Genomic DNA, 21457 nt, shown 5'->3' with positions numbered 1-21457 from the left:
CCCCCCCCCCCCCCAGGCCCACCTACCTTGAGCAGGGGCTCCTCGTCCCGCAGGAACACCTGCCGCTGCTTGGCGATGGTCGTGGTGCGGTAGAAATCCACCAGCTCATTCAGGGAGTTGAACTTCTCTTCCCACAGGAAGTACTTCCCCGACGCCTCGCGCAGCACCTTGAAATGCTGCACCTGGTCGCCGTAGCTGGGGGACAGGAGACCCCTGAGCCCAGACCCAGGGTCCCCGGGGCCCTGTCCCTGCCCGCACAGCCCCAGGGCCTCCCTCCTCACCCCCACCTGGAAGCCGGCCACTCTGGCTCCCGGTGAGACCTGCGGGCAGGAAAAGGGGCCGGTCCGGGAGGGCAGGGTCCAGGCCCACTGACCCGGCCGGATGTGAGACCTGGTGAATCCCCCTGAGCGGTGGCTATGGAATTAAGGATGTGGGCGCGGGAACAGGCCCCTTGGCTGCTGTGTGACCTTAGGCAAATCACTGAACTTCTCTAAACCTCGGCTTCTTCATAGTGGTCGCTCCTCCCTTCTGGATATGTGTTCAGAAGATGCAACACTAAATGGGTTCCTCTGAAAGAGGGGGTCAGACAGCTCCTCCTCTCCCCCAGCGCCCGCCCGGCCCTCGCAGTTCCACTGAGGAGTGAGTGCTGAGACCATCGATTCAGGCAAAGCCTGCCTGTGTCTTGGGTGCTTCATGTCTCTTCCTGCCCCCTACCTCAAGAACCTTCTATGGCTCCCCATTGCCCTCCAGATAAAATCTTAACACCTCGGACTCAAGATCTGGCTCCGGCTATGTGCCCAGCCTCATTTCCTTCATACGCCTCATAAACTCTTGCCCGCGTGCCTCATGTCCCATGCCAGGACGGGCCATGACCGATTGGGACTAGAGGTGGTGCCGGCGTGGGGTGGGACAAGGGGCAGCACAAACCACTGGGATTCCCCTCGCTGCTGCAGGGGTGGCTGGGCCCACCACATGGCCCAGGAGGTACAAATTGGGCCATTGGTACAGTGGGGAAACTGACGCTCCAAGTGCAAACCGTGACCTTCCCAGGGTCACATGGCAGCAAAGCCAGAGCTGGGGCCACATCTGTCAAGGGCCTCTGGTCAAGTGTCATTCTAGCATACTCCCCTGTTGGTTCTCATCGTATAACAATAGGAATCATGATTATTCCAATTGTGGTATTGATAATGTCCCAGACTTTGTCATCCCCAATCCAGGATGACTCCCTGGGCTGTGATCCCCAGGAGGCCTTCCCTCTCTCAGCCTCTGTGCCTGGCCGAGTGGCAGCCATCCTTCCCGGCTCTGGTCAGTGCCCCTGGGCCTCAGCGTCCTCACCTGCCCAAGGAGGGGGAGGGAGAGATTGCCAGCAGCTGCAGGAAGAAGACAGAAGAGCCCCAGCTCCCCAGTAGGAAGAAGCCAACCTGGGGGTGGGGGGGTTGCTGGTGGAGCTGAGAGCCCTGGAAGCCCGGGGGGTGGGGGCTGTGGGCGTGGCCAGGCATGTGTGTTGGGGGCACAGTCTGGCCACTGGGCGCGCACTGGCCCCTCTGCCTCCCCAGCCACAGTGGTCTGGAGACTTGACAGTAAAAAGGAAAAAACACCTCCTGGGTTCTAAATTTAAACCTTGTTAAACAATTTTGTAAGCTGGGGTTTGCCTGCAGTCCAGGTTCCTCCAGGCCCACAGTCCAGGGTCTTGTAAGGCCCAAATAGGAGCGGGGTACTGTCATCAGCAGCCCCCCAGACGTCCTGCTATCTCATCCCTGCCTGCCATTCACCTCCTCCACCTGTCAGCCCTGGGCTGGCATGCTGCTTTGGTAAAGGCCTAAGATTTAAGATGGAAGACAAAGAATTGTTCAAGGTGTGTGTGTTGGGGGGGCAAAGCTGGATGGCCCCGCCCTGCCCATGTTAAGGGGTCCAAACCACACAGAACCCCTCTCTCTTCGCTCAAACATATCTCCCCTCTAGACCTTTGCATACATGATTTTCTCCAAATTCTTCTCTAGTCGAACTCCTACTCATACTTCAAAACCCAGGTAAAATGGCCCAACTCAGAGTCAGAGGTCTCCTTGGGTTCCTCAGCCCTTCATATAGCCTTCTCCTAACCCACTGATCCTAATGGCTTGCACAGAAAGGGAGGCAGGACTAGGCCCTGAGGGTGTAGCCCAGTTGGGAGAGGCTGGACACAGAGAAAAGAGCATCAGGGCCCAAGGCTTATGTGCTTTCAGGGTGGTCTGTTCCTGAAAACCCTCTCTTGTTCACTCTGAGCTACAATTCCAGCCCTCTAGGGGTCCTGGCCATGAAACAGACCTGACCCCTAAGACATGTCCAGATCTCAGGGCAGCTTAGCTCCAAAGGGAGCCAGTTCCTCCCCCCGGCTCCCCAAGAGGCTCTGGGAACAGGTGGAGCAAAGATCTCCAAACCTGAGACAAAGCTGCTCGTGTGCTGTCAGCAAGCATTGTTCCCAGGTGACTAAGCCCGGTGCTGTCAGCCAGGGGCCATGCAGGTCTGTGTTCCTGGAATGGAACTAGGGCAGGCAGGTGGAGAGTGCTTCCTGCCCTGTCTGGCCTGCCGCAGCGTCCCAGAGGCCAAGCACTTTCCTTGAGGCACGACTGAGCCCGATGACTCCCAAGTGCCCTGTCGCAGCCAGATCGGGGTGGCCCCAGCCCCTAGACTTTGGCGGGGGTGCAGGGTGAGGAGTGTCTCTCAACCCAACGCTGGGCAAGTGAGAAGCCAGGAAGACAGGGACCCCAAGGACTCCGTGTCTGGGCCACCTGGTGCAGAGGCAGAAGGCTCCGACTCTGGACTATCCCCAGGGAGGAGCCTGGGGTGGGGGCAGCCCTCTGGCGAAGGGGGCAGAGAAGCATGTGGTAGGTTTGTGAACGAGATCTCAACGCCCAAGTGACCACCTGGAAAGTTAGCCAGAGCGAAGTATTCCCTGATCACACAGGAGGATCAGTGAGTGGAGAACTGGAGATGAGACAGGAAAGGGGCCGGGGACCCAGGACTTCTAGAACCTTCCAATCTGAGAATTGGAGCATTCTCAAATCAGGGAAGCTTGCGTGGTCCAGCCCCTTGCCTGGGTGTGGTACATAGTAGGTGCTCAGTAAATGGCAGGTCTCGTCCCTTCTCCCACTCGGTCCCAATATCCTGTCCTACGGTGAGGAGAGGGGGGCCCAGAGAAGAGAGAGGCCTGCCCACAGCCAGGGGCGGCCGTGCTGGTGAGGCTGCTCTGCATGGAAGCCGGGCGTGGCCCCTTCTGATCAGTGACCGCACCTGTCTGAGGCCAAGCCGGGCCATCTCCATCAGATGACCCTAAGGTCTCAGCATCTGGGACAGCTTCTCTCTCTCTCTCTCTCTCTCTCTCTCTCTCGCTCCAGCCACCCAATCTGCCAGCCTCATGGGGGCCCTTGCCTGTGATCTCCCCAGGTGTGTACCGTCCCTTTCCTCTGCCTGGTCTTGGCCTTAGCCATCCTTCAAGGCCCGCATGGAGCCTTGAGGTGATCTGAGAGCCCCTTAGACCCTCGTGGACTTTCCAGACCTGGGCCTGCGTATCCAGGTGTCTGTCCCTATCGTGTCTGAGTGTGCATGGGCGTGGGGGGGTGGGGCTGGGTCTCTCTCTGCTCTGCCAGAGTGACTGCACGTGTGGGTCCCTTTCTTCACAGCCATGGGTGTGTTTGTTTGTGTGTGTGACCCCCACGGCCACCTACCCAGGGGGATGAGGGCCAGGGCCTGGCCTCTGTCACAAAAGCCTCAAGGACCAAGTGAGGCCTGATGGTAGCAGCAGTCTGTCCTGCCCAGCAGGTTTTTCTGGCCTGGTGGTGGCAGCTGCTAAAGGGACAGGGGCAGCACAGCGAGGATAAAGAAGGCTAGGGTAAGGTCAGGAGCCCCAGGACTGCCCCAACTAGGGCTGGTGGTGGGCCCTCCTGGGCAGAGGCCTGCGTGCAGACTGCCCAGTGGGTGATCTTCACGAGGCATGGCCCTTCTAGCCTCAGTTTTCCCATCTGTGAAAAGGGCAGGGGTAGAATACATGGACAGCAGCAGGAGTGAAATAGAATCAAAGAGGCCTTGGCAGGAACCTGCGGGTTTGGGACTCAGGAAAGGTGCATGGAAGGCAGAACAGGTCTGCCCGGGCACAGAAGGTCAATGGGCACTTGCTCTGCACTTCCTTGCTGTGTGACCTTGGGTAAGTTACTGCACCTCTCTGAGCTTCCGTTTCCTGCAAGACGGGCTTCTGGGGATGGCTCCCTCTCCCTCTCAGGCTTTGCCTGGATCAGGTAGCACCCTCCACCTTCTGCCACCTCTTCTGTCCTGCTTCATTTTCCCAAGAGCCTTTATCATCTCCCACGATTCTATATAATCTGCTAATTGTTTCTTGTCCATCCCCCCAATGGAAATGAGTGCCTAAAGGACAGGGAGCTTTGTCCTATTTTGTTCATGGCTGCATCCCAAGCACCTGGGACAAGGCCTGGTGCACAGAAGGTGCTCAGTGACCAGAGCAAACACACGTGCATTGACTCCAGGGCACCTCCGGCCTGAAAGGAAGCAAAATACGTCACTTAGGACCAAACTGCCATTCACAGCAGATGAGTCCACAGCAGCCTGGATGGGCATGTGGGGCAAAAGTCACACAGCCCAGGCGCTGTGCCCCAGCCTTGGTCCCTGGTCGGCTGACTGCCAGCTCCCCTCCCTGCAGGTGGAGGGGAATAGCCCTCTGTAAACTCGTAAAGGGCAGCCAGCGTGGCCACCATCGCTCCACAAGGCAGCCCGAGGCCCATAAACCCACCTCTGACAGCTTTATGGGGCTTGGCATGAGCATGCGGGAGACGCCACGTGTCGTGGGGTCAGAGTCCCCAGGAGCCAAGGCAGCGAGGGCAGAAATGCTCTCACACGTGAATCTGCACAGCTGTCACTTTTCTGGATGGCCCCTGGGTCCCCGGACTTCAGTTATCGTCTCCAGGTTGTAGATGAAAACATTACAGCCAAGAGAAAGCCAGGACCTGCCTCATAGCAAGTTCTGAGCAGTCAGGACGAGAGCTGGGTCCCCGGCCGCTCCGTGTCACTGCCCCTTCTCTAATAGCCCTGGATTCGTGGGACTGGGGGCTGGGAAGCACCGTGTGGCATTTTGGAGCACTTACTATGTGCTAGGCAGCATACTAAGCACTTTACAAGGATGTTCATTTTACAGACGAGGAAACCGAGGCTCAGCGGGTCACGTGCCCAGGATTTTACAGGTAGAAAGTAACAGAGCTGAGATTCTTGTTCAAAAGCCCACACTCCTAGCCATATACGCCCTCTGAGTCTGTTTCCTACTCTAATCCCTGCCGGGTTATCCTCCAAGGGCCACTGAAACACCCCCTTGAGAGACAATGGGCCAAAGATGGGAGCAGGACCCAGGAGTCCTGGCTCCACTGGGACGAAACCAAAGGTGAAGGACGCCACCTGGTGACGCTGTGCGCAAACCACAACTAGCTGAACCCAGGAAGCTCCTGCTGGTTCTGACCTTGGGGAGCTTAGCCCGGATACCTTGGGGGAGGTGCCGAGGGGCACTGTCTGAAGGACACTCCCAGACCTCCTCCCAGGACATTGGTGCTACCTCCCCTGCCCACCAACTGCATCCTTTCACTGCCTGTCGCTCCTCCTGGTCAAACTTGCTGCTATCCAAACCCACCCCTCACTGTCCCAACCCCGGATCTTTGCACATGCTGGTCCCTGTGCCTGCATAGCCTCTCTTTGTGCATCAAACTCCTACTCAGGCTTCAGGGACACACACACAAACACACCCACCGACCCACAGTAGGTTGAGATGCTTGGGTCTAAAACTGCGCATGTGCACGGGCGGGGCTGCAGTTACAGAGAAACGCCAGTAGAGGGCAGTGCACAAGGCCTTAGTGCGCTAAATTCAGGCGGTATGATCAGTTAACAGAGGAGGGAGTGGGGTTAGGGGGGCTAATCCTCCATCCCCCCCACCTCCCCTCAGTTCGGGCTGCAGAAGCTACCCCAGTGAGTCCCCTGTGCCCCTGATTGCTGGGTGATCTTGGACTTTGGAACTGATTCTAGGAGGCACCCGAAGCTGGCCCAGCCCCCCTGGTGGGCGCCATTCCTGGACGACCAGGCCCTTGGACAGCCAGCACGTGGAAAATTGCCATTTCCTGCTTTTGCAGGGACCCCAAAGGGAGGTGGGGGCTGGGCTGTGCAGGCAGGAAGGTGACCGGGGCCACTCCAGGTGTCCACAACCATGGGTGGGGGTGGGATCAGGACTAAGAACGCACAATGTCTCCCACACACATACACACTGACAGTGCTCCCATTTTTAAGATGGGGAAATAGAGGCTCAGGTAGGGCCAGAGCCATTCCCACCCCCCAGGGTAACCAGCCTGTTCCCCGTGGGTGGGGGTGTGTGGAGGAAGTGAAAAGAGCCCACAGCTGCTTGCAGAGCTTGGAGGGGATCAGGTAAGGGCTGGGACCTCTCATCACGTTGGATCATTTTTACACACCGCCCCCCCCAGCAGCCTTCCTGACCGCAGCAGTCTTCCGCACATGGGTGCCGCCAGGCCCAGACGGGGAGATCACCACCGCACAGAGCCCCGGTGTGCAGAGTCCATACCACCATCCGGAACAGAAATGGACCAGCCAACAGCGCACCAGTCACAGAGCTCACCCCAGCATCTGGAAGAGCCTGGAAGGCACCGACCTACTTCCTCACCCCCAGCCCCTGCACTAACCATCAAAGGGGTCCTGTATTCATTCATCCTTTGGACAATCAAGCCATCAGCTGCAAAACAGCCCGGTCCTAGGAAAACAGCCTCTTAGCAGCCACGCCGCCCAGCTCCAGGGTCCAGCACCCGTGCCTCCTTCCAGCGGCAAGCTTGCGGCCGCAATTCTGCTCTCAGAGACAGTGAGCACCTCCCCCATGCAGGCTCTGTGCCCACTGCCCACAGAGCCCCTGACAGTTGGTATGGCTGCTGGCTCTGACTTTGGGCACACCCTGCTCCAGCCACTTGTCATGCCTTCAGCCCCCACCACGGTCCCAGATGCCATCACCTTCTGCCTGGCTCCTCTCTGGCCCATCATCCTTCCTCCTCATAGCAGCCAGAGGGATGGGCTGAGAAATGGAAGCCAATCACAGCTGCCCCTGCTCCGGACCCTCCGTGGCTCCCTATTGCTCTGAGAGAAAACTCCACCTCCTTGTCGGGATCCGTCAGCCCCATCTCTTTGATCGTATCCCCCACCTCTCTCCACCTGGCTTCTCTGCTCCAATCAGGCCACCTCCTGTGGATGCCAACACGCCCCAAGTGCTTCCTACCTCAGGGCCTTTGCACTGCTGTTCTGTCTACCTAGAAGTCTCTCCTCCTGGGTCCTCATTCCTAGAGACCTGGGCAGCCTCCACTTCCAGGTTCAGACCTTTGTTCAAATGCCACATCCTCAGAGCGGCCGTCTCTGACCACCTTGACTCCTGCGGTATGCCTTTGCTTCCTTGTTCACTGTCTGTCTCCCCCACTGAGACATAAATCCCTAAGGGCAGCCATTTTAGTTCCTTTACTGTCATTTCCCCAGCCTCTAGAACAGCCTGGCCCATGACATGTAGCTTAAAGAATAGTCCGTGAATTTCTGCATCTGTGTCCTACTGTTCTAGGCACTGAGAATAGGGAAGACAGACCAGACCCCTTCACCCCCGACTTCCATTCCTGTTTTCTACCTTCCAGCCTGGGTTCCCCCATTTCCCCAGGTGTGGCCTTTGGGATTGGGTTCTGCCCTGCCCAGAGGCTGCTAGTCATGCCTGAGGGGCTGCCTGTCACCAAGCCAGACCCTCCCAGCACGGCCACCCCGCTGCGACGTCGGGTACTGTTCTGATCATTCTAAATCTATTGACTCAAAAAATATATACATTGACTCATGTATTCCTTGTAATGACTCATTTCACACCAGAAGAAACAGGCACAGAGAGGTTAAGTGACTCGTTCAAGGTCACACAGCCAGGAAGTGGCAGAACTAGAATATGAACCCAAGCAGCCCAGCTCCGTAGTCCATCATCTGGTTTACGGTACCATGTGGTGAGACCCTGTCCGCAGCACATCCTGGACACCTGCCCTGGGTGCCTGGTGCCCTCCTGCCCCCAGATGCTCCCATCACCTCAAACCCTGGCATCCTTCTTTCTTCCCTCAGGAGGAGTCCTTGGTGGGTCCTTACTGCTCATAGAATACCAGACAAACCCTTCACGCTGGCCCCTGAGACCTTGCAGTGGACCCAAGCCTACTTTCCAAACATGGTCCCACGGCTCTGGGCCCCACCCTGGGGTGCATGTCATTCCCCAACCCCCAGACAGTCAGTCCCCTGCTCCCAGGCTCGGGCTGCTTCTCCTTCAAGGATGCCACTCCCTCTACCTGGGTCTGTGAGCCCATGTCCTGTGCTTCCAGGTTCAGCTGCAATGGGGCCTCCCTGCCCACCCTTCTCTGCACTCCCCCCCTCTGGGTCAGAACTCACTTCACGGAGACCGAGAACTCCCCTGGGGAGCTCTCACTCTCCCGGATCAGAAAGGCTCCCAGGTGGTTCCGCTTCATCAGAATCTCTTCGGCCAGCTGCCGGGAAATCCTGCCCGAGTACCACCTGCAGGGAGAGGGGGCAGGTGAGGGCAGTGGGAAGGCCAGGCTGCCCCCCTCCCCATGTGCCGGGCACCCCACGTCGCTGCTCTTCACAGCAGACCCGAGACACAGGAGATACAATTGTACCCATTTCACAGACGAGGAAGCTGAGGCATCGAGACCCAAAGCTACAAGCACAAGGTTACACGCTGAGGCAGGCAGGACCTGGGACCCAATCCCAGTATTTTGGCTCCCAAGCGCAAGCCTTTCCCACCTTGCCAGGCAAATATCCCCTTAGGAAAAGAGAAAACTAAAACCTTAGTGAACCTGCACCCAGCCAACCCCAGCCGAGCTCTTCCGTTTTAGATGATAGATTCTTAAAAGTGAAAAAATATAACAACGGATGACAAAAGCAATAGCAGCTTTGGTCTGATGAGGAAAGCTCCCTCCCTGCACCCATTTCACAGAGCCACAGACTGAGGCCACCTGGAGTTTTTTCCGCCAGGTGTGAGTCCCTTTTCTGGCTGACCACACGGAACTGGGAATGCAGAAGCGCCTGGCAAATGCAGAGTCTTGCAAGACCCCCACTGCCCTCCGACCCCCAGTGCCTGGCGGGGGGAGCGAAAGGCTGGGACTCAGCTTCTCTGCTGGTCCTGCCCATCTTGCTGTGTGCCCCAGGCAAATCCCCGGCCTCTGTGGGCCTTGCCGGCCCTCGCAGCGTCCCAGTCTCTGACTGGGCCCTGTATTGTGCAGATGGGGAAACCGAGGCCCAGAGCAGGCAGAGTCTCACGGTGGCACCATGACCCACCAGCGGCGGGGTCTGGAAACTCCATTCCTTGTAAATCTTCCCTTCCCTCTTTCAGCAAATGTTTCCTGAGTCTGAGCTTGGCACCAGGGGCGGATGTGAGGTGGGACTTTTCCTGTCGTCTCAGGATGTTGCCGAGCCCTTGAAGCCCAGGGCGGGGGCAACAGGTGCAGCGGCAGACGCCGGCCCCACAGTGTCCTGCCCTGTCCGCACTCCCCACGGTGTCGCCTGCCAAACGGGAACACTGGGATTTGGCCCTGGGGCTTTTTTCTGGCGACTCACAAAGGCCTGTGTAGGGTGGGCTGAGCCCCCAGAATATCGTCGAGGGATGACTGAGGGGAGCAGGTGGGTACACACTCAGCTCCCCTGTCTCCGATGGAACATTCTGGAGAGACGGTGCTGTCTCCCCGCCCTCCAGCCGCAGCCGTGCTGAGAACACACCCGTAGTGACTGGCTCCTTCCCTGCTCCCTTCCCACTCCCATGTAAAGCCCTTGTCCCCCCAGTGCAACCCAGGCCCTGCATCTGGGGAGCCCACACCCAGAAGTGAGGCTTCCCCCCCTGCCGCCCCCAAACGGGTGGGGACCCCAGAGCCTGTCTCACGATGGGTTTCCCGGGAGGGGAGGCGGTGAAAGAGGGTTGCTGAGTGTGGGGGCTCGAGGCAACCAACCGGATAGCTCAGCCCAGGTCCCCGGAGTTCGGAGTTCGGGAGGCCTGGATGGAGGCTTCCAGGCCAGAGGCTGGGCTGGGGGTGGGGGGGCGGGGAAGGGAGCTCCTGCACCCGGAAGCCCCCGGCAGGACACAGGTACAGGCACCCTGCAGGAGCAGGGGCCCAGCGGGGCCCCGAGTGGGTGTTTCCTGAGGGCCTGGGTGTCTCCAAAGAACCCACAAAACCCCACAGGAGGCGTCAGTGTGTGGGCGACCATCACCCTCAAAGGCTTTCACAACCACACCCTCTGAGGAGCCCAGCCCTGCCCCCATCGGAACAAGGCCCGGCTGGTCCTCAGGTGGCTTGAAGGACGGAGTGCAGGAGCAACATTCCCAAAGCCCCCAGAACCCGGCTGTCTCCGCCATGCCAGCGCCACTCTCCTCAGGGTCACCTCGTATCCTCCCCCATTTCACTGATGTGGAAACTGAGGCCCGGAGAAGGGCAGGGATCCCCCGAAAGTTTGCCCAGCAAGTCCCTGGCTCTTACAGCACCCCCTCCCCAGGCCTGGTGGGCGCAACCCAGCGGCAAGGGGGCCCACAACACAGGGCCGCAAATCCCATGCTGACGCTTGCCGGCTGTGTGTGCCTGGACAAGCCATTCAACCTCTCTGTGCCTCTGTCTCCTTGTCCATGAGACGGTGATGATAGCGCCCGGCTTCCAGGGCCCCTGGAAGATTGGGGACTCTGAGGAACTAGCTCATGCCCCTCCCCCCGCAGCACTCCCTTAGGCCTGTCCGCTGCCCTCCCTGGCAAATTTCTACTCTAACTCCCACACCGGGCGAGCCATGCCCTTCTTCTGGAAAGAGCTCCCTGCCGCCCCCTGGTGCACTGCTGGGTGGGTGGCTCTAGAGTACCTGGTCTGCCTCATGGCTCCCCCAGGGGCTCCCTGGCCTGGCAGGGGAGACAGTGGGTCCTCGGGGAAGGAGCGGGGCTGGTGTAGGCCAAGTGAGGCCTCTGGGACCCCAGTCCTCCCCCCTCCCCTCTGGGGCCTGACGGCTAAGTCAGATGCTGAGCGGGAGTTCCCCCCCCACACCCCACCCCCGCTATTTCGGGGCCAGGGCAGGTGCTGAGGTTAGCAAGAAGGCACCCGGGCATGGCCTCCGGCAGGCTGGTTGGAGGCCTGAGCCCTGTCCCCACTCTGTCCCACACACCACTGACCAGAATTGACCCCAGGGACCACAACGGCCTCGGACACCGGGACCCTCCACGGCTTCCAATGGGTGCAGTCTTATCTCAACCACCAGCAGAGCCTGGAGAGGCCTGGCCTTGCCCTGAAATCCGCTCGAGGCTTCCCAGCAGCTTTGGGCCTTCCAGCCTGGGCCGAGACATTTCCTGCCCCTGGGGGTCTCTCCCTGACCCACCGGCCCTCGGGAGTCACTGCTGCCTGTGCTCACTCCCCGGGCCGCCTGGCATCTCTCCGTGTCTCTCCCCTCGTGCCCTTCCTTAATTGACAGAAAGACTATAAAAGGCCAGAAGGGCAGACACCTGCCCCCTGCAACACTTCACGGAGGGCCGCTGCGGGGCCTGGGTCTGGGAGCTGGAGGCTGCGGCCTCTGTGTGGGAGGCTGGGGATGCCTGGGGCCCTGGCAGGGGAGGAGCTGGGGACCCAGGTGGGATGGGGCTTGCCCAGCACAGGAAGCTGGAGGCGGGGGCAGCTTTGGAAATAACTCGAAGACAGATAAAGAGGAAGCACCCCCCCAGACCCCGCCTGGGTGCTGCACCTCCCTCCCCTTCCACCCCATAGTCCCACACACCTCGTGGCCTCCAGTCTGTCCCCCTCCAGCCTGCGTGGCCCTGTCACGGTCCTCCACATCTGACTGAGTCCCTCCCCCGCTCAGCCACCTCCATGCTCCCCACCGCCCTGGACCCGCCATTTGAGGCCCTCCTGCTGGGTCCCGCTGTCATGGGTTCAGCCTCATCGTCCTCCCTGTCTCCTCTCCCAGGAGTGCCTTTCTCTTTTTCTACTTAGCTAACTCCTACACACCCTTCAAAAACCTCCTTCGTTTCTGCCTCTTCTGAGAAGCCTTCCCCAGTTACCTCAGTGCTGACTGCTTTCCCATCTTGGGCTTTCTTTGGGTCCCTTCTCTCCCCCAGGATGGGGCCCTTCCGACCCCAGCCGCTCCTCGTGTGTCTCCACCACACCCCCTGGGGCTGTGGCTAGTGTTTGATGAATGACTGAGTGCGCGGCTACCTCTGCCACCATCTCAAGCAGATCCAGTTGGCTTTTTCATGGGTTCTTGGCCTCTGGGGCCTGTTCTGGGGCTGGGCTTGGCCCCCGCCATTCCCAGGGCAGCAGGCTGGGATGCTTACCTGCTGCGAGCCCGATGGGGGCTTCCCTAGGCCCCGCACGTGACTCCCACTCTGCCCCGATCCTGGGGGATTGGTCTGCTCGGCCAATGGGCAGCTCCCCACAAAACCCCAAAGGCAGGGCCCACGGGATCTGTTCCTGCCCCGCCATCACCCCTCCATTGTCCCCCCCACTCCTCAACCTCACACAAGGTTGAGCCAGACTCTTAGAGGGAATGCTAGAATAGTCTGCAGATTGAAGCCTTGGCCCTCCTCGTGTTACAGATAGGGAAACTGAGGAATAGAGAGAGCAGGACCTCCCCCCCCCCCCAGAGACCACACGGCAGCCAGTGGCCCAGCCAGCCCAGGGCCTGGGGCCCTGTCCCTCCTGGGTGTTCCCCGGTGTTTCAGATCCTCAGTGGTGTGGCCTGGGCTGGCCCTGACTCTGCCACTATTTGGTCCTCACATCTCTGTCCCCTGCCCCTGCTCAGAAATGGGGGTCCCCAGGCAGAAGAACGAAAGCCAGAGCGAGGAGTCCCCGTGCCTGAGGGGTGTGCCAGGCCCCGAGCTTTTCAGGCAGCTCGGCTCAGCCTGGGCCAGGCCAGGTGGGGACATCGGGCTGCAGGAGCTGGGGTGGGGGAGCCTTGAGGATAGGGCTGGGGTGGCAGCCACTCACGGGTGGGGCTTGACACGGATGTAGTTCTTGGGAATAAAACCCTCAGCGCCTCGAAGCTCAGCCTTGTACCAGTTCTGGTCATCTTCCATGTTCAGGATCTGCGGGCAGGAGAGACACAGTCACTCGGTCACCGAAGGGGGACAGCTGTTACCTGCTGAGGTCCTGCTGTTCAAGGACTCATTTCACAGAGGAGGGTTGGGGAGCTGCCCAAGTTCACAAGGGGTGTCTGATGTCACAGTCCTGCTTGCTTACAGGCCTCAGGACACCCTGTCCCCAGAAGGGTCACAGACTCCCCAGGTTGGACAGCTGGGGACCCAGAAGAGGTGTTGGTCAGTGGGCTGAACTTTGGGGGGCTGGAGCTGGACTCTCAGGATATGTTCCTCAGACCCCTCGCAGACCATGCAGTCTTGGGGGGGCTGATGTGGGGTGCCTCTGTGCCTGAGCAGGGGGACTCCACGGCATTTGCAGGCCAAGCACTGAGCCATGCGGTGGAGGTCTGAGGTCCCCCGGAAGGTCGGGGAGCCCCAGCCCCAGCCTGGTGCCTCCTGGTGAGAGTTCAGCTGGGGTCACTTGCATTTAAACAGCCCTTATTATCTGCGTTCAGGGGTGTCGTTTCAGGGTAGTGGGGACTCAGGCACCAGGGAGCAAATAAGGGAGGCCTTTGGCCTACGCTGAGGCTGAGGCGAGGCCTGCTCAGGTCACATGGGCCCCTTGTCCATGGCGTGAGGCCTCTGCAGCCCCACAGGTGGGCTGAGAGGAACCGAAACGGCTCGAGTGGGGTGGGCGTTGCAGTGGGTGAGCAACCAAGCGGCCGCAGGGAGGAACGGGCCGGGCCTGGGAAGTGGGTAGAGCATGAACCTTGGGCCTCCTTCCTCCTTTCCCCGGGCCAGCCTCCCACATGGCCAGCTCATCACCCAAGGCTATTTCACAGGCGGGGACCGTGAGGCCCAGAGGAGGCAGAGCCCACAGAGAAAGCCCGGACTCTGGGCTCTGGGGTTCTTGGCTCGGCTGCTCTAGGGGAGACCATGGCCCACTAGTGTTTAACCCCACTCCATCTCGCACTTGTGTCTGGACCCACGGCCAGGGGGGAGCAGGTGAAATATTGGCTCAATCTCAGCGGGTATTTGCTCCCCCCACCCCCCCAGCAATGGGAAAAAATCAGATATACAAAGCATCCCAAGTGAGGGCATGGGAGGGGTAAAGGCTCGGGGGCAGGCCAGTGCAAAGCCGTCCACTTAGGTCGATTTTGCCAGGAAGAGCTGAGATTTCTTCCTCAGGCCCAGGCCTTGCAGGCAGGCACCCCCTTATCTGTCTGCCAGGCCCCGTTGAGCTCCTTCCTTCCTGACTCTGTAGCCTGGGCAAGGTCAGCAGCCCCGGGGACGGACGGAAGCAGGTGGCTGACTCAGGACAACTTTTGCTGAAAACAAAACAAAACAATTCCCCAACATAATAGGACACTTAAAGCCTATCAGCTGCCTTCCAAGGCCACCCGTTCAAGGAAGATGCCCGGGAGCCTGGGCCTACCCTGCTCTGTCTGCTTCTGACTCTCTCCATAGTCTCGGCCTCAGTTTCTTCATCTGTGAAATGGGCACATATACGGCCTATGCTGAATGTGACAGTGTCTTAGAACTACGAAGTCCTGTGTGGCCGTGTGAGTGTCCTATCTAGAATAGAATCTTCGTTTCATTTTATTTTGTTTTGTTTTCCTGTCATCTCTGCCCCGAGGACCCAGAAATGTTCTCATTGGTTATATGAGCTGAATTCTGAATTCTTTTTTTTTAGATGGTATTTATTTATTTGACAGAGACAGAGAAAGAGAGAGCACAAGCAGGGGGAACAGCAGGCAGAGGGAGAGAGAGAAGCAAACTCCCCACGGAACAGAAAGCCCGAGGTAGGACTCCATCCTAGGACCCTGGGATCATGACCTGAGCTGAAGGCAGGCGCTTCACCGACTGAGCCCCCCAGGTACCCCAGGAGATGAATTCTTAATGTTCACATTGTTCAAAAGCTACAGACCCCCTGAGACGTGAGAATTCGCACAATGGAAAGAGACCAGCTCCTCCCTAGTGCAATCCACACCTTGGCCTGCCCCCAAGCCTTTGCTCCCACCGGGCCCTCCACCCAGATGCTGCCCTACCCCACCGTTCCCTGGCCGGGCCATTCACTTCTCAGCTATGCCCTGAGCACCTGCTGTGTGTCAGACCCGTGGGAAGGCCTAGCAAGCCAGCAGGGAACGAGGAGCTTACACCGTGGGGGGCAGAGGCAGACTGTAAAGAAGGATGGCAACCAGTTAACGGGTAATTTAATACAGTGGTACAGTGCTCTGAAATAGATGAGGATGTCTGGTTGAGGTCTGGGGATTGTCCGCAGGGGGAGATAGGGTGGTCAAGAAAGTCCTCTCTGAGGAGCTGATGCACGCACTGGGGCCCAAGTTACAGAAAGGAACTGGATGTGAGAAGATGTGGGGGAACAGTGGCCGAGGCAGAGGGGACAACCAGTGCAAAGGCCCTGAGGTGGGAGCTGTTCTCAGAACAGAGAGGAGCCAGTGTACTGGGAGCTGAGGCAGGAGGCCAGCGCTGTGAGGTGATGCGAGGAAGGCCAGCAGGGTGAGAGGATGTAGGTCTTGGACGCCATGGGAAGCCGAGAGAAGCCGTGGAGGGGCATCCGGGGAGGCCCAGGCCCTGAGTCATGGCTGCCGTGTGGAGACTGGGACGGCTGGGAGCAGGGGGAGGCGGGGCGGCGAGGATGTTCTGCCCAGGGTGAGCGAGGGAGGCTCCGACCGGGCAGGCGGTGCGGGTGGGGGTGTGGAGAAGTAACCGGGGTCTGCATAGGTGTTGGCAGAGTCACTGACGGGACTCAATGGCAGGCCCGGCACGAGACAGGTAGGGAGCGGCCAGGACGAGTCCAGGGGTTAGCACCTGCTATCGTGGCCATCAACGGCCCTGGGAATGGCTGTTGGGGAGCAGGTTGGGGGCCTCAGGATCGACTGCATTGGGTCCGAGGTGCCATCGACCTTCCCTCTGGAGATGCCAAGGAGGCTGTCGGCTCCATGAGTCTGGGTGCTGGGGGCCAGGTCATCCCCTGAGAGAGGGGATGAAGCCACCGCCCACCTCCCTCTTCCAGCTGGGAGCAATGGGGTGCTGTGCCCCCAGAAGTGCCTCCCGACAGGGAGGACGCTTTGCTCCAGGGAAGTGATGTTTGGGGCCATTTGTCCAGAGTGGGTGCCCCTGCCACCTAGGCTTCCTCCAAGACCAGAGCTCAGATTTCTTTATCCACAGGGCGGGGGCTCCCAGAGGCTGGGATCCGCCTGAGGGCACTGCTGTGACAGGGTCCGGCCTACAGGGGGCGCGCGGGAAACTCGCTGGAAGAGTCAATGGGACAGCTCTACGAGCGCCCCCGGGACCCCCCCAGCCCAGCCAGGTAAAGGAGGGCCAGCAGACCCACACACCACCGCCCTGGCCGAGGAGAAGAGGGGACACAGCGTGACATCGCAGTCGTGTTTTTACGGTTCTACAGAGAGAGGGATTCGCGGGAGTGAGGCGGCTGAGGGCACCTCGGGGATAAAATTTAAGGGGGTGTCAAGAAACTCAGGCATCAAGATAAAGAATATAAGACAAGATGTTAAAAAAATCCAATCAGTGCAAAAACTCTGATTATGTTCATGAGGTAACAATAACGTATCGATACCAATCCGTTCACGTAGCAACGGTAGGGTGCTAATCGTGTCAGATGTTCCCACTGTGTTATCTCCTTGATTTTTCTGTAAATCTAAAACTGTCCTGAAAATTAAAGTCTGTTTAAAAGCTAATGCAGGGGGTGCCTGAGTGGCTCAGTCGGTGAAGCGTCTGCCTTCGGCTCAGGTCACGATCCCAGGGTCCTGGGATCGAGCCCCACATCAGGCTCCCTGCTCAGTGGGGAGTCTGCTTCTCCTTCTCCTCCTTGCTCGTGCTCTCTGTCTCTCTCTCAAATAAATACAATCTTAAAAAAGAAGAAAAGAAAAAAGAAAAGGAAAGAAAGAAAAGAAAGGAAAAGAAAAGAAAAAAAGAGAAAAGAAAAGAAAAAAGAAAAGAAAAAAGAAAAGAAAATGGGACTAGCTCATGGCCCACCTCCCAAAACCAACCACTGCTAGCTTTTCAGATCATTTCTTTCTAGTCTCGTCTTTGGGACACAAATCCAGGGCATGATGGGCAGTTTTCCTTCTACAAAATTCATCCCTCTACAAAATTAATACCTGTTGATTATCTGTGTAGAGTTGATCCTCTGTGTGCATACGTTTGCGTTCTGCTTTTTGCCACTTTACGTATCGTGAGCTTTTGTTTAATGCCATTAAACACCCTCCCCAAATAGCATTTTCGGGGCCGTATGATATTTGGCACATCACTAGGCGGGCAGTCTAGGTTGATTTCACACTTGCAAACGTGCACCCATGTTCCCCACCCTCACCTGCTTCATTCTTCCCCGTGCACCGTCTCCATCGGACAGACGGTCTGTTACTTATTCACCTGCTTTGTGTGGCCCTCGTCTGCCACCAGAATTCAGCTGCATGAGCAGTGCCTGTGCCCATTTTCTCCTTGCTGAGTCGCCACTGCCTTAGCTGAGGACTGCGGACACACTGAGTGCTCCCTGAGTCCCCACGAGAGAACACGCATACACCCCTGATCATGTCTCAGTTTCCCAGAGGCAGAATTTCTGGCTCACAGGACATGGATACCTTTGCGGCTTTTTGTATATTCCCCAAGTTCCCTGTGAAATCACTGTGTCACTTAACCTGTCTACCACCCCCATGTAAAAGTGCACATTTTCCCACACCCTCAATAACCTGAGAGATTCTTTTTAAAATAAAATTTTGCTGATTGGCAAATGGAAAACAGTTACTTGCTCTAAGTTGCATGCTCTGTTATTGGTGAAATTGGGCACTTGCTTACATTGCTTCTTTGGCAATTTTCCCATTCATTCCATTTGCCCACTTTTCTATTATGCTGTTTGTGATTTTCTTGTTGATTTATAAGAGCTCTTTACATATTAAGGACATTAATATTTTGTCACGATTTTTTTGTTTTGTTTAAGCCATCATCATTTCTTACCTAGTAGACTACAAGAGCCCCTCTCTGCTTCCATTCCTGTCCCCTTTGTTATCTTTTGAAAATGTAAATCTGATCAAGCGTTTTTTCCCTGCTGAAAATTCCTCAGTGAGTATACCTCAAATTTGGAATGAAATACAAATCTTTCACAGGCCCTGATGCCTGCTTACCTCTCAACATCATCCTTACCCTCTCCTCACTGCTTCTCAGCCACAGACCTTTCAGCTCTTCAAACATACTAATATGGTCCTGCCTCGGGGCCTTTGCACCAGCTGTTCTCCCCACCCCCACACACACCTGGCGCTCTCTTCCACCCGGCTCTTTGCATGGTTGATTCCTGCTCATTCTTCAGGGCTCAGCTAAGGTGTTATCTCTCTCTTTCTCTCTCTTTTTTTAAGTAAGCTCTACACCCAGTGTGGGGCTTGAACTCATGACCCCGAGATCAAGAGTCGCATGCTCCATTGGCTGAGCCAGCCAGGCGCCCCTAGGTCTTAACTCTTTTGAGAGACCGTCCTGACCACCCTATCTGAAGCTCTCCCCCTCCCTCCCACCCACGGTCACTCTCATTCCATCTCCCCGTGTTGATTTCTTCAATCCGTTCATCACCTCCCGATGTCACTCACTCTCTGGAATGTCAGCTCCCAGAGGGCAGGGACTTTGCTTGGTTCCTTGCTGTAGCCCCGGCACTTAGGACAATGACTGGCCCAGGGTATGGGCTCCATAGCTTGACAAACGCTTGTGGAAGGAAGGTAGAAAAAGGCACGTCTTCCCACTGCCTGACCTTCCTCCATCATTCTTGGAGCCTGAAAGGTCCCCTCCTCAGTCTCTGCGGACGGACACGGGATGCAAATCCCACTGGGAGCGATGCCCCCCGTTTCAGCTAACACTTTAATCCTTCCGTCCTTCCTTCTTTCCTGCAATGTTCCCCATGCTTTACTAGGAGCCTACAGTGGGCCAGGCCCTGCATTATGTCCTGGTGCCCCAGTGTAGGCCCTGCCTCGCGAGCTCGCTCCTTCCTTAGCGAGCACCTCTGTTAGAAGCAAACACGCCGGGAGTTGCCTAATACTTTAGCCAAAGTGAGTGGGAAACGTGACTCATCTTGGGGGTGGGGGTTATGGGCACAGGAATCTGGGAGGGAAGTGGAGACGTCATAGTCTTTACTACAACTGCCTTGGGGGACCCCCACTGACCCACCCTGTCCGCTGCTGGCTGATTACTCTGAGTCTTAGCTGGAGCCCACCAGCGACCCCATTCCTAGTTCCTCACTGTCCCCCTCCCCGCCGAGCCCCAAATCTGGGTCTAGAGACCCCAGGCTGCTCTCAAAGCAGTCAACGAGGCCTGTGAACGAGACCTGGCTAGGTTGTGCGGGTGCTAAGCCTGGCCCCGTCCCCGGATGGCCACATGTCCCCAGGGCCCCCAGCCCGTAGCTCAGGGGTCGCAGGTGCTAGTGTCCTGGCAGAGAGAGGAAGGGGATTCCTTAAGGGCACATGGTTCCTCTTGGAGAGCATCACGCCCCCGAACCCCAACCCAGGCTGTTCAGTCTCATGGGGACAGAAGGAAGGTTCCGGAATCAAGCCATGGTATGACTTTCTTCTCCCTTTCCTCCACACTGCTGGCAAGCTCCTTCTCTACACTGAAATCACAGTTCTTTCAGCCGCCCTAGAGTACGTGCTCTTCATCCCAAAGGCTTTCCTATCCCTCCCTCCCTCTTTTCAAGTGTCTTTTCAAACTCTTCCCAGGAAAACTGGGTGTTGAACCAACTCCTGCGAGGCACTATGCCAATGTCTCCTTGAATCCTCACAATGCATAGTTATCTCCCCATTTCCGAGATGGGGACACTGAGGATCAGCGGGGGGAGGCGGCTTGTCCAGAAGCACACAGCCGATACCTGGAGAAGCCGGGCCTGTCCTCCTCCGGAAGCCGGACCGTGTCTGGGGGGCTGTCCTGGGCCCCTGATTCTTAATAGCTGCCCCCACCCCCTGCTCCATGTGGGGCCAACTCAGCCCATCCCAGCCACCCTACCTTGAGTGTGTCCCCCTTGTTGAAGGCCAGCTCATCGCTCTCTGTGGCCTGGAAGCTGTAGAGGGCCACGGACTCCATCCCGCTGTCCCCGGGCCCCTGCAGCTGGGCTCCAAGCAGGGTCGGCTCTTCCTGCTTCCTCTGCAGTCGAGGACCGTCTTCCTTTGTTTTGAGAGCGCGTTGTGCTTTTGAAGCTGCCCCCGAGGGAGGAGAAACAGGAAGCAGACATGTCACAGACACGGCGAGCCTGTGAGCGGCCCGGCCTCTGCCTCAGACCCCAAAGGCCAGGTATGGCTCTTGGGGAGTCCCCGGGCTGCCCTGGGAGGAGGTCCCCTCTTCTACCCATGTCACCGATGGGATACGGAGGCTTCCAGAGGACAAGAGCCTTCCTGGGAGCTCAGGCAATGTGTCTCATGGTCCCAACCACCCCCACCGACTTGCCAATCTGCGCTCCACGTTTTCTGAACTCCAGTGCCTCTCAGGACTCCCCAGGGCCTGCCTCTGCCCACCCCCACCAGCCCCTTGCCTCACATTCAAGGCTCTTCCAAGCCACTACCCCCTCCCACCACCACTCGTCTCCAGACCCATCCTTTGTTATCCTCTTGCCCCATGAACAAACACTGGGCTCCAGCCACAGTAGGGGGGACACATCACTCTTTAATTCCCTGCCTTTTGCACAGGCGGGTCCCTTCCCTTGTCTCTCCCGGAAAACTCCTATGCATCCCTCAAAGCCCAATTCAGAAGTTGCATCTTCTGGTTTAAACACTGGGCATCCTCCGTGCTATTGAGATCTTAAGGTCAAAAAGAACTGCAAATAAATCTTGACCTCTTCTCCTTTGTAGGTTTGTTCCTGGCCGTGGTGTCAGGGTAGCAATTCTGCAACGACGGCTTGAGTATCATGGGAGAGAGCATCAATGGATAAATGCAGTGGTGTTGCTTTGAACCCTCGTTCTCTCCAGGAAAGAAAGGAGACCCAAACCAAGGGCAATGCGAGGAAGAGCCCCGTGGCGTTGGGTGGGAATTGGATGGCTCAGTGTGAAAGCACGCTGTTTTTTTTTTTTTCTGTAAAAGAGCTTTTCCTCCTCTGTTTATATCAATATGCTTCCATTCTGCTTTCCTGTTTTCGTTATTGGATTAGAATCCGTTACTACGATGATTGATGTGGGATGCTCAAACTGCCCCGGATTCGGCCAGTGGGACCCCTTTCAGGCCGCCTCCTTGTCCTTCTGCCAAGTACCCGTCCTTCTCTGAGCACTTCCCTTCTGCCAGTATGTTCCAGGCTCGTCCAAGCGTTCTCCTGCGTCACCT

The 21457-nt window shown here is 57.6% G+C and overlaps 1 protein-coding gene and 1 long non-coding RNA gene across 2 annotated transcripts in view; one reads left to right on the top strand and one right to left on the bottom strand.

Moving 5' to 3' along the window:
- Positions 1 to 20286, bottom strand: part of LOC103658503 (GRB2 related adaptor protein) — a 23381-nt gene extending 3095 nt beyond the window's left edge. The window contains exons 1-4 of the mRNA XM_008685988.2: positions 20153 to 20286; positions 13050 to 13147; positions 8479 to 8601; positions 27 to 195 (exon numbers count right to left, since the gene is read on the bottom strand). Of these exons, the coding sequence (XP_008684210.1) occupies positions 27 to 195; positions 8479 to 8601; positions 13050 to 13147; positions 20153 to 20230 (468 nt within the window). The 5' untranslated portion in view covers positions 20231 to 20286. The remainder of the gene's footprint in view (positions 1 to 26; positions 196 to 8478; positions 8602 to 13049; positions 13148 to 20152) is intronic.
- Positions 20287 to 20315: 29 nt separating this feature from the next.
- On the top strand, positions 20316 to 21255 carry LOC103658502. Its single transcript, XR_567191.2, has 2 exons — positions 20316 to 20437; positions 20992 to 21255. It is a non-coding gene; the product is annotated as an uncharacterized LOC103658502 (long non-coding RNA).
- Positions 21256 to 21457: the final 202 nt, after the last annotated feature.

Source organism: Ursus maritimus, unplaced genomic scaffold (assembly GCF_017311325.1).
Source record: "Ursus maritimus isolate PB19 unplaced genomic scaffold, ASM1731132v1 scaffold_14, whole genome shotgun sequence".
In the NCBI taxonomy this organism is placed as follows: Eukaryota; Metazoa; Chordata; class Mammalia; order Carnivora; family Ursidae; genus Ursus; species Ursus maritimus.
The sequence above is the reverse complement of the archived record's forward strand: the minus strand, read 5'-3'. Positions and strand labels throughout refer to the sequence as shown.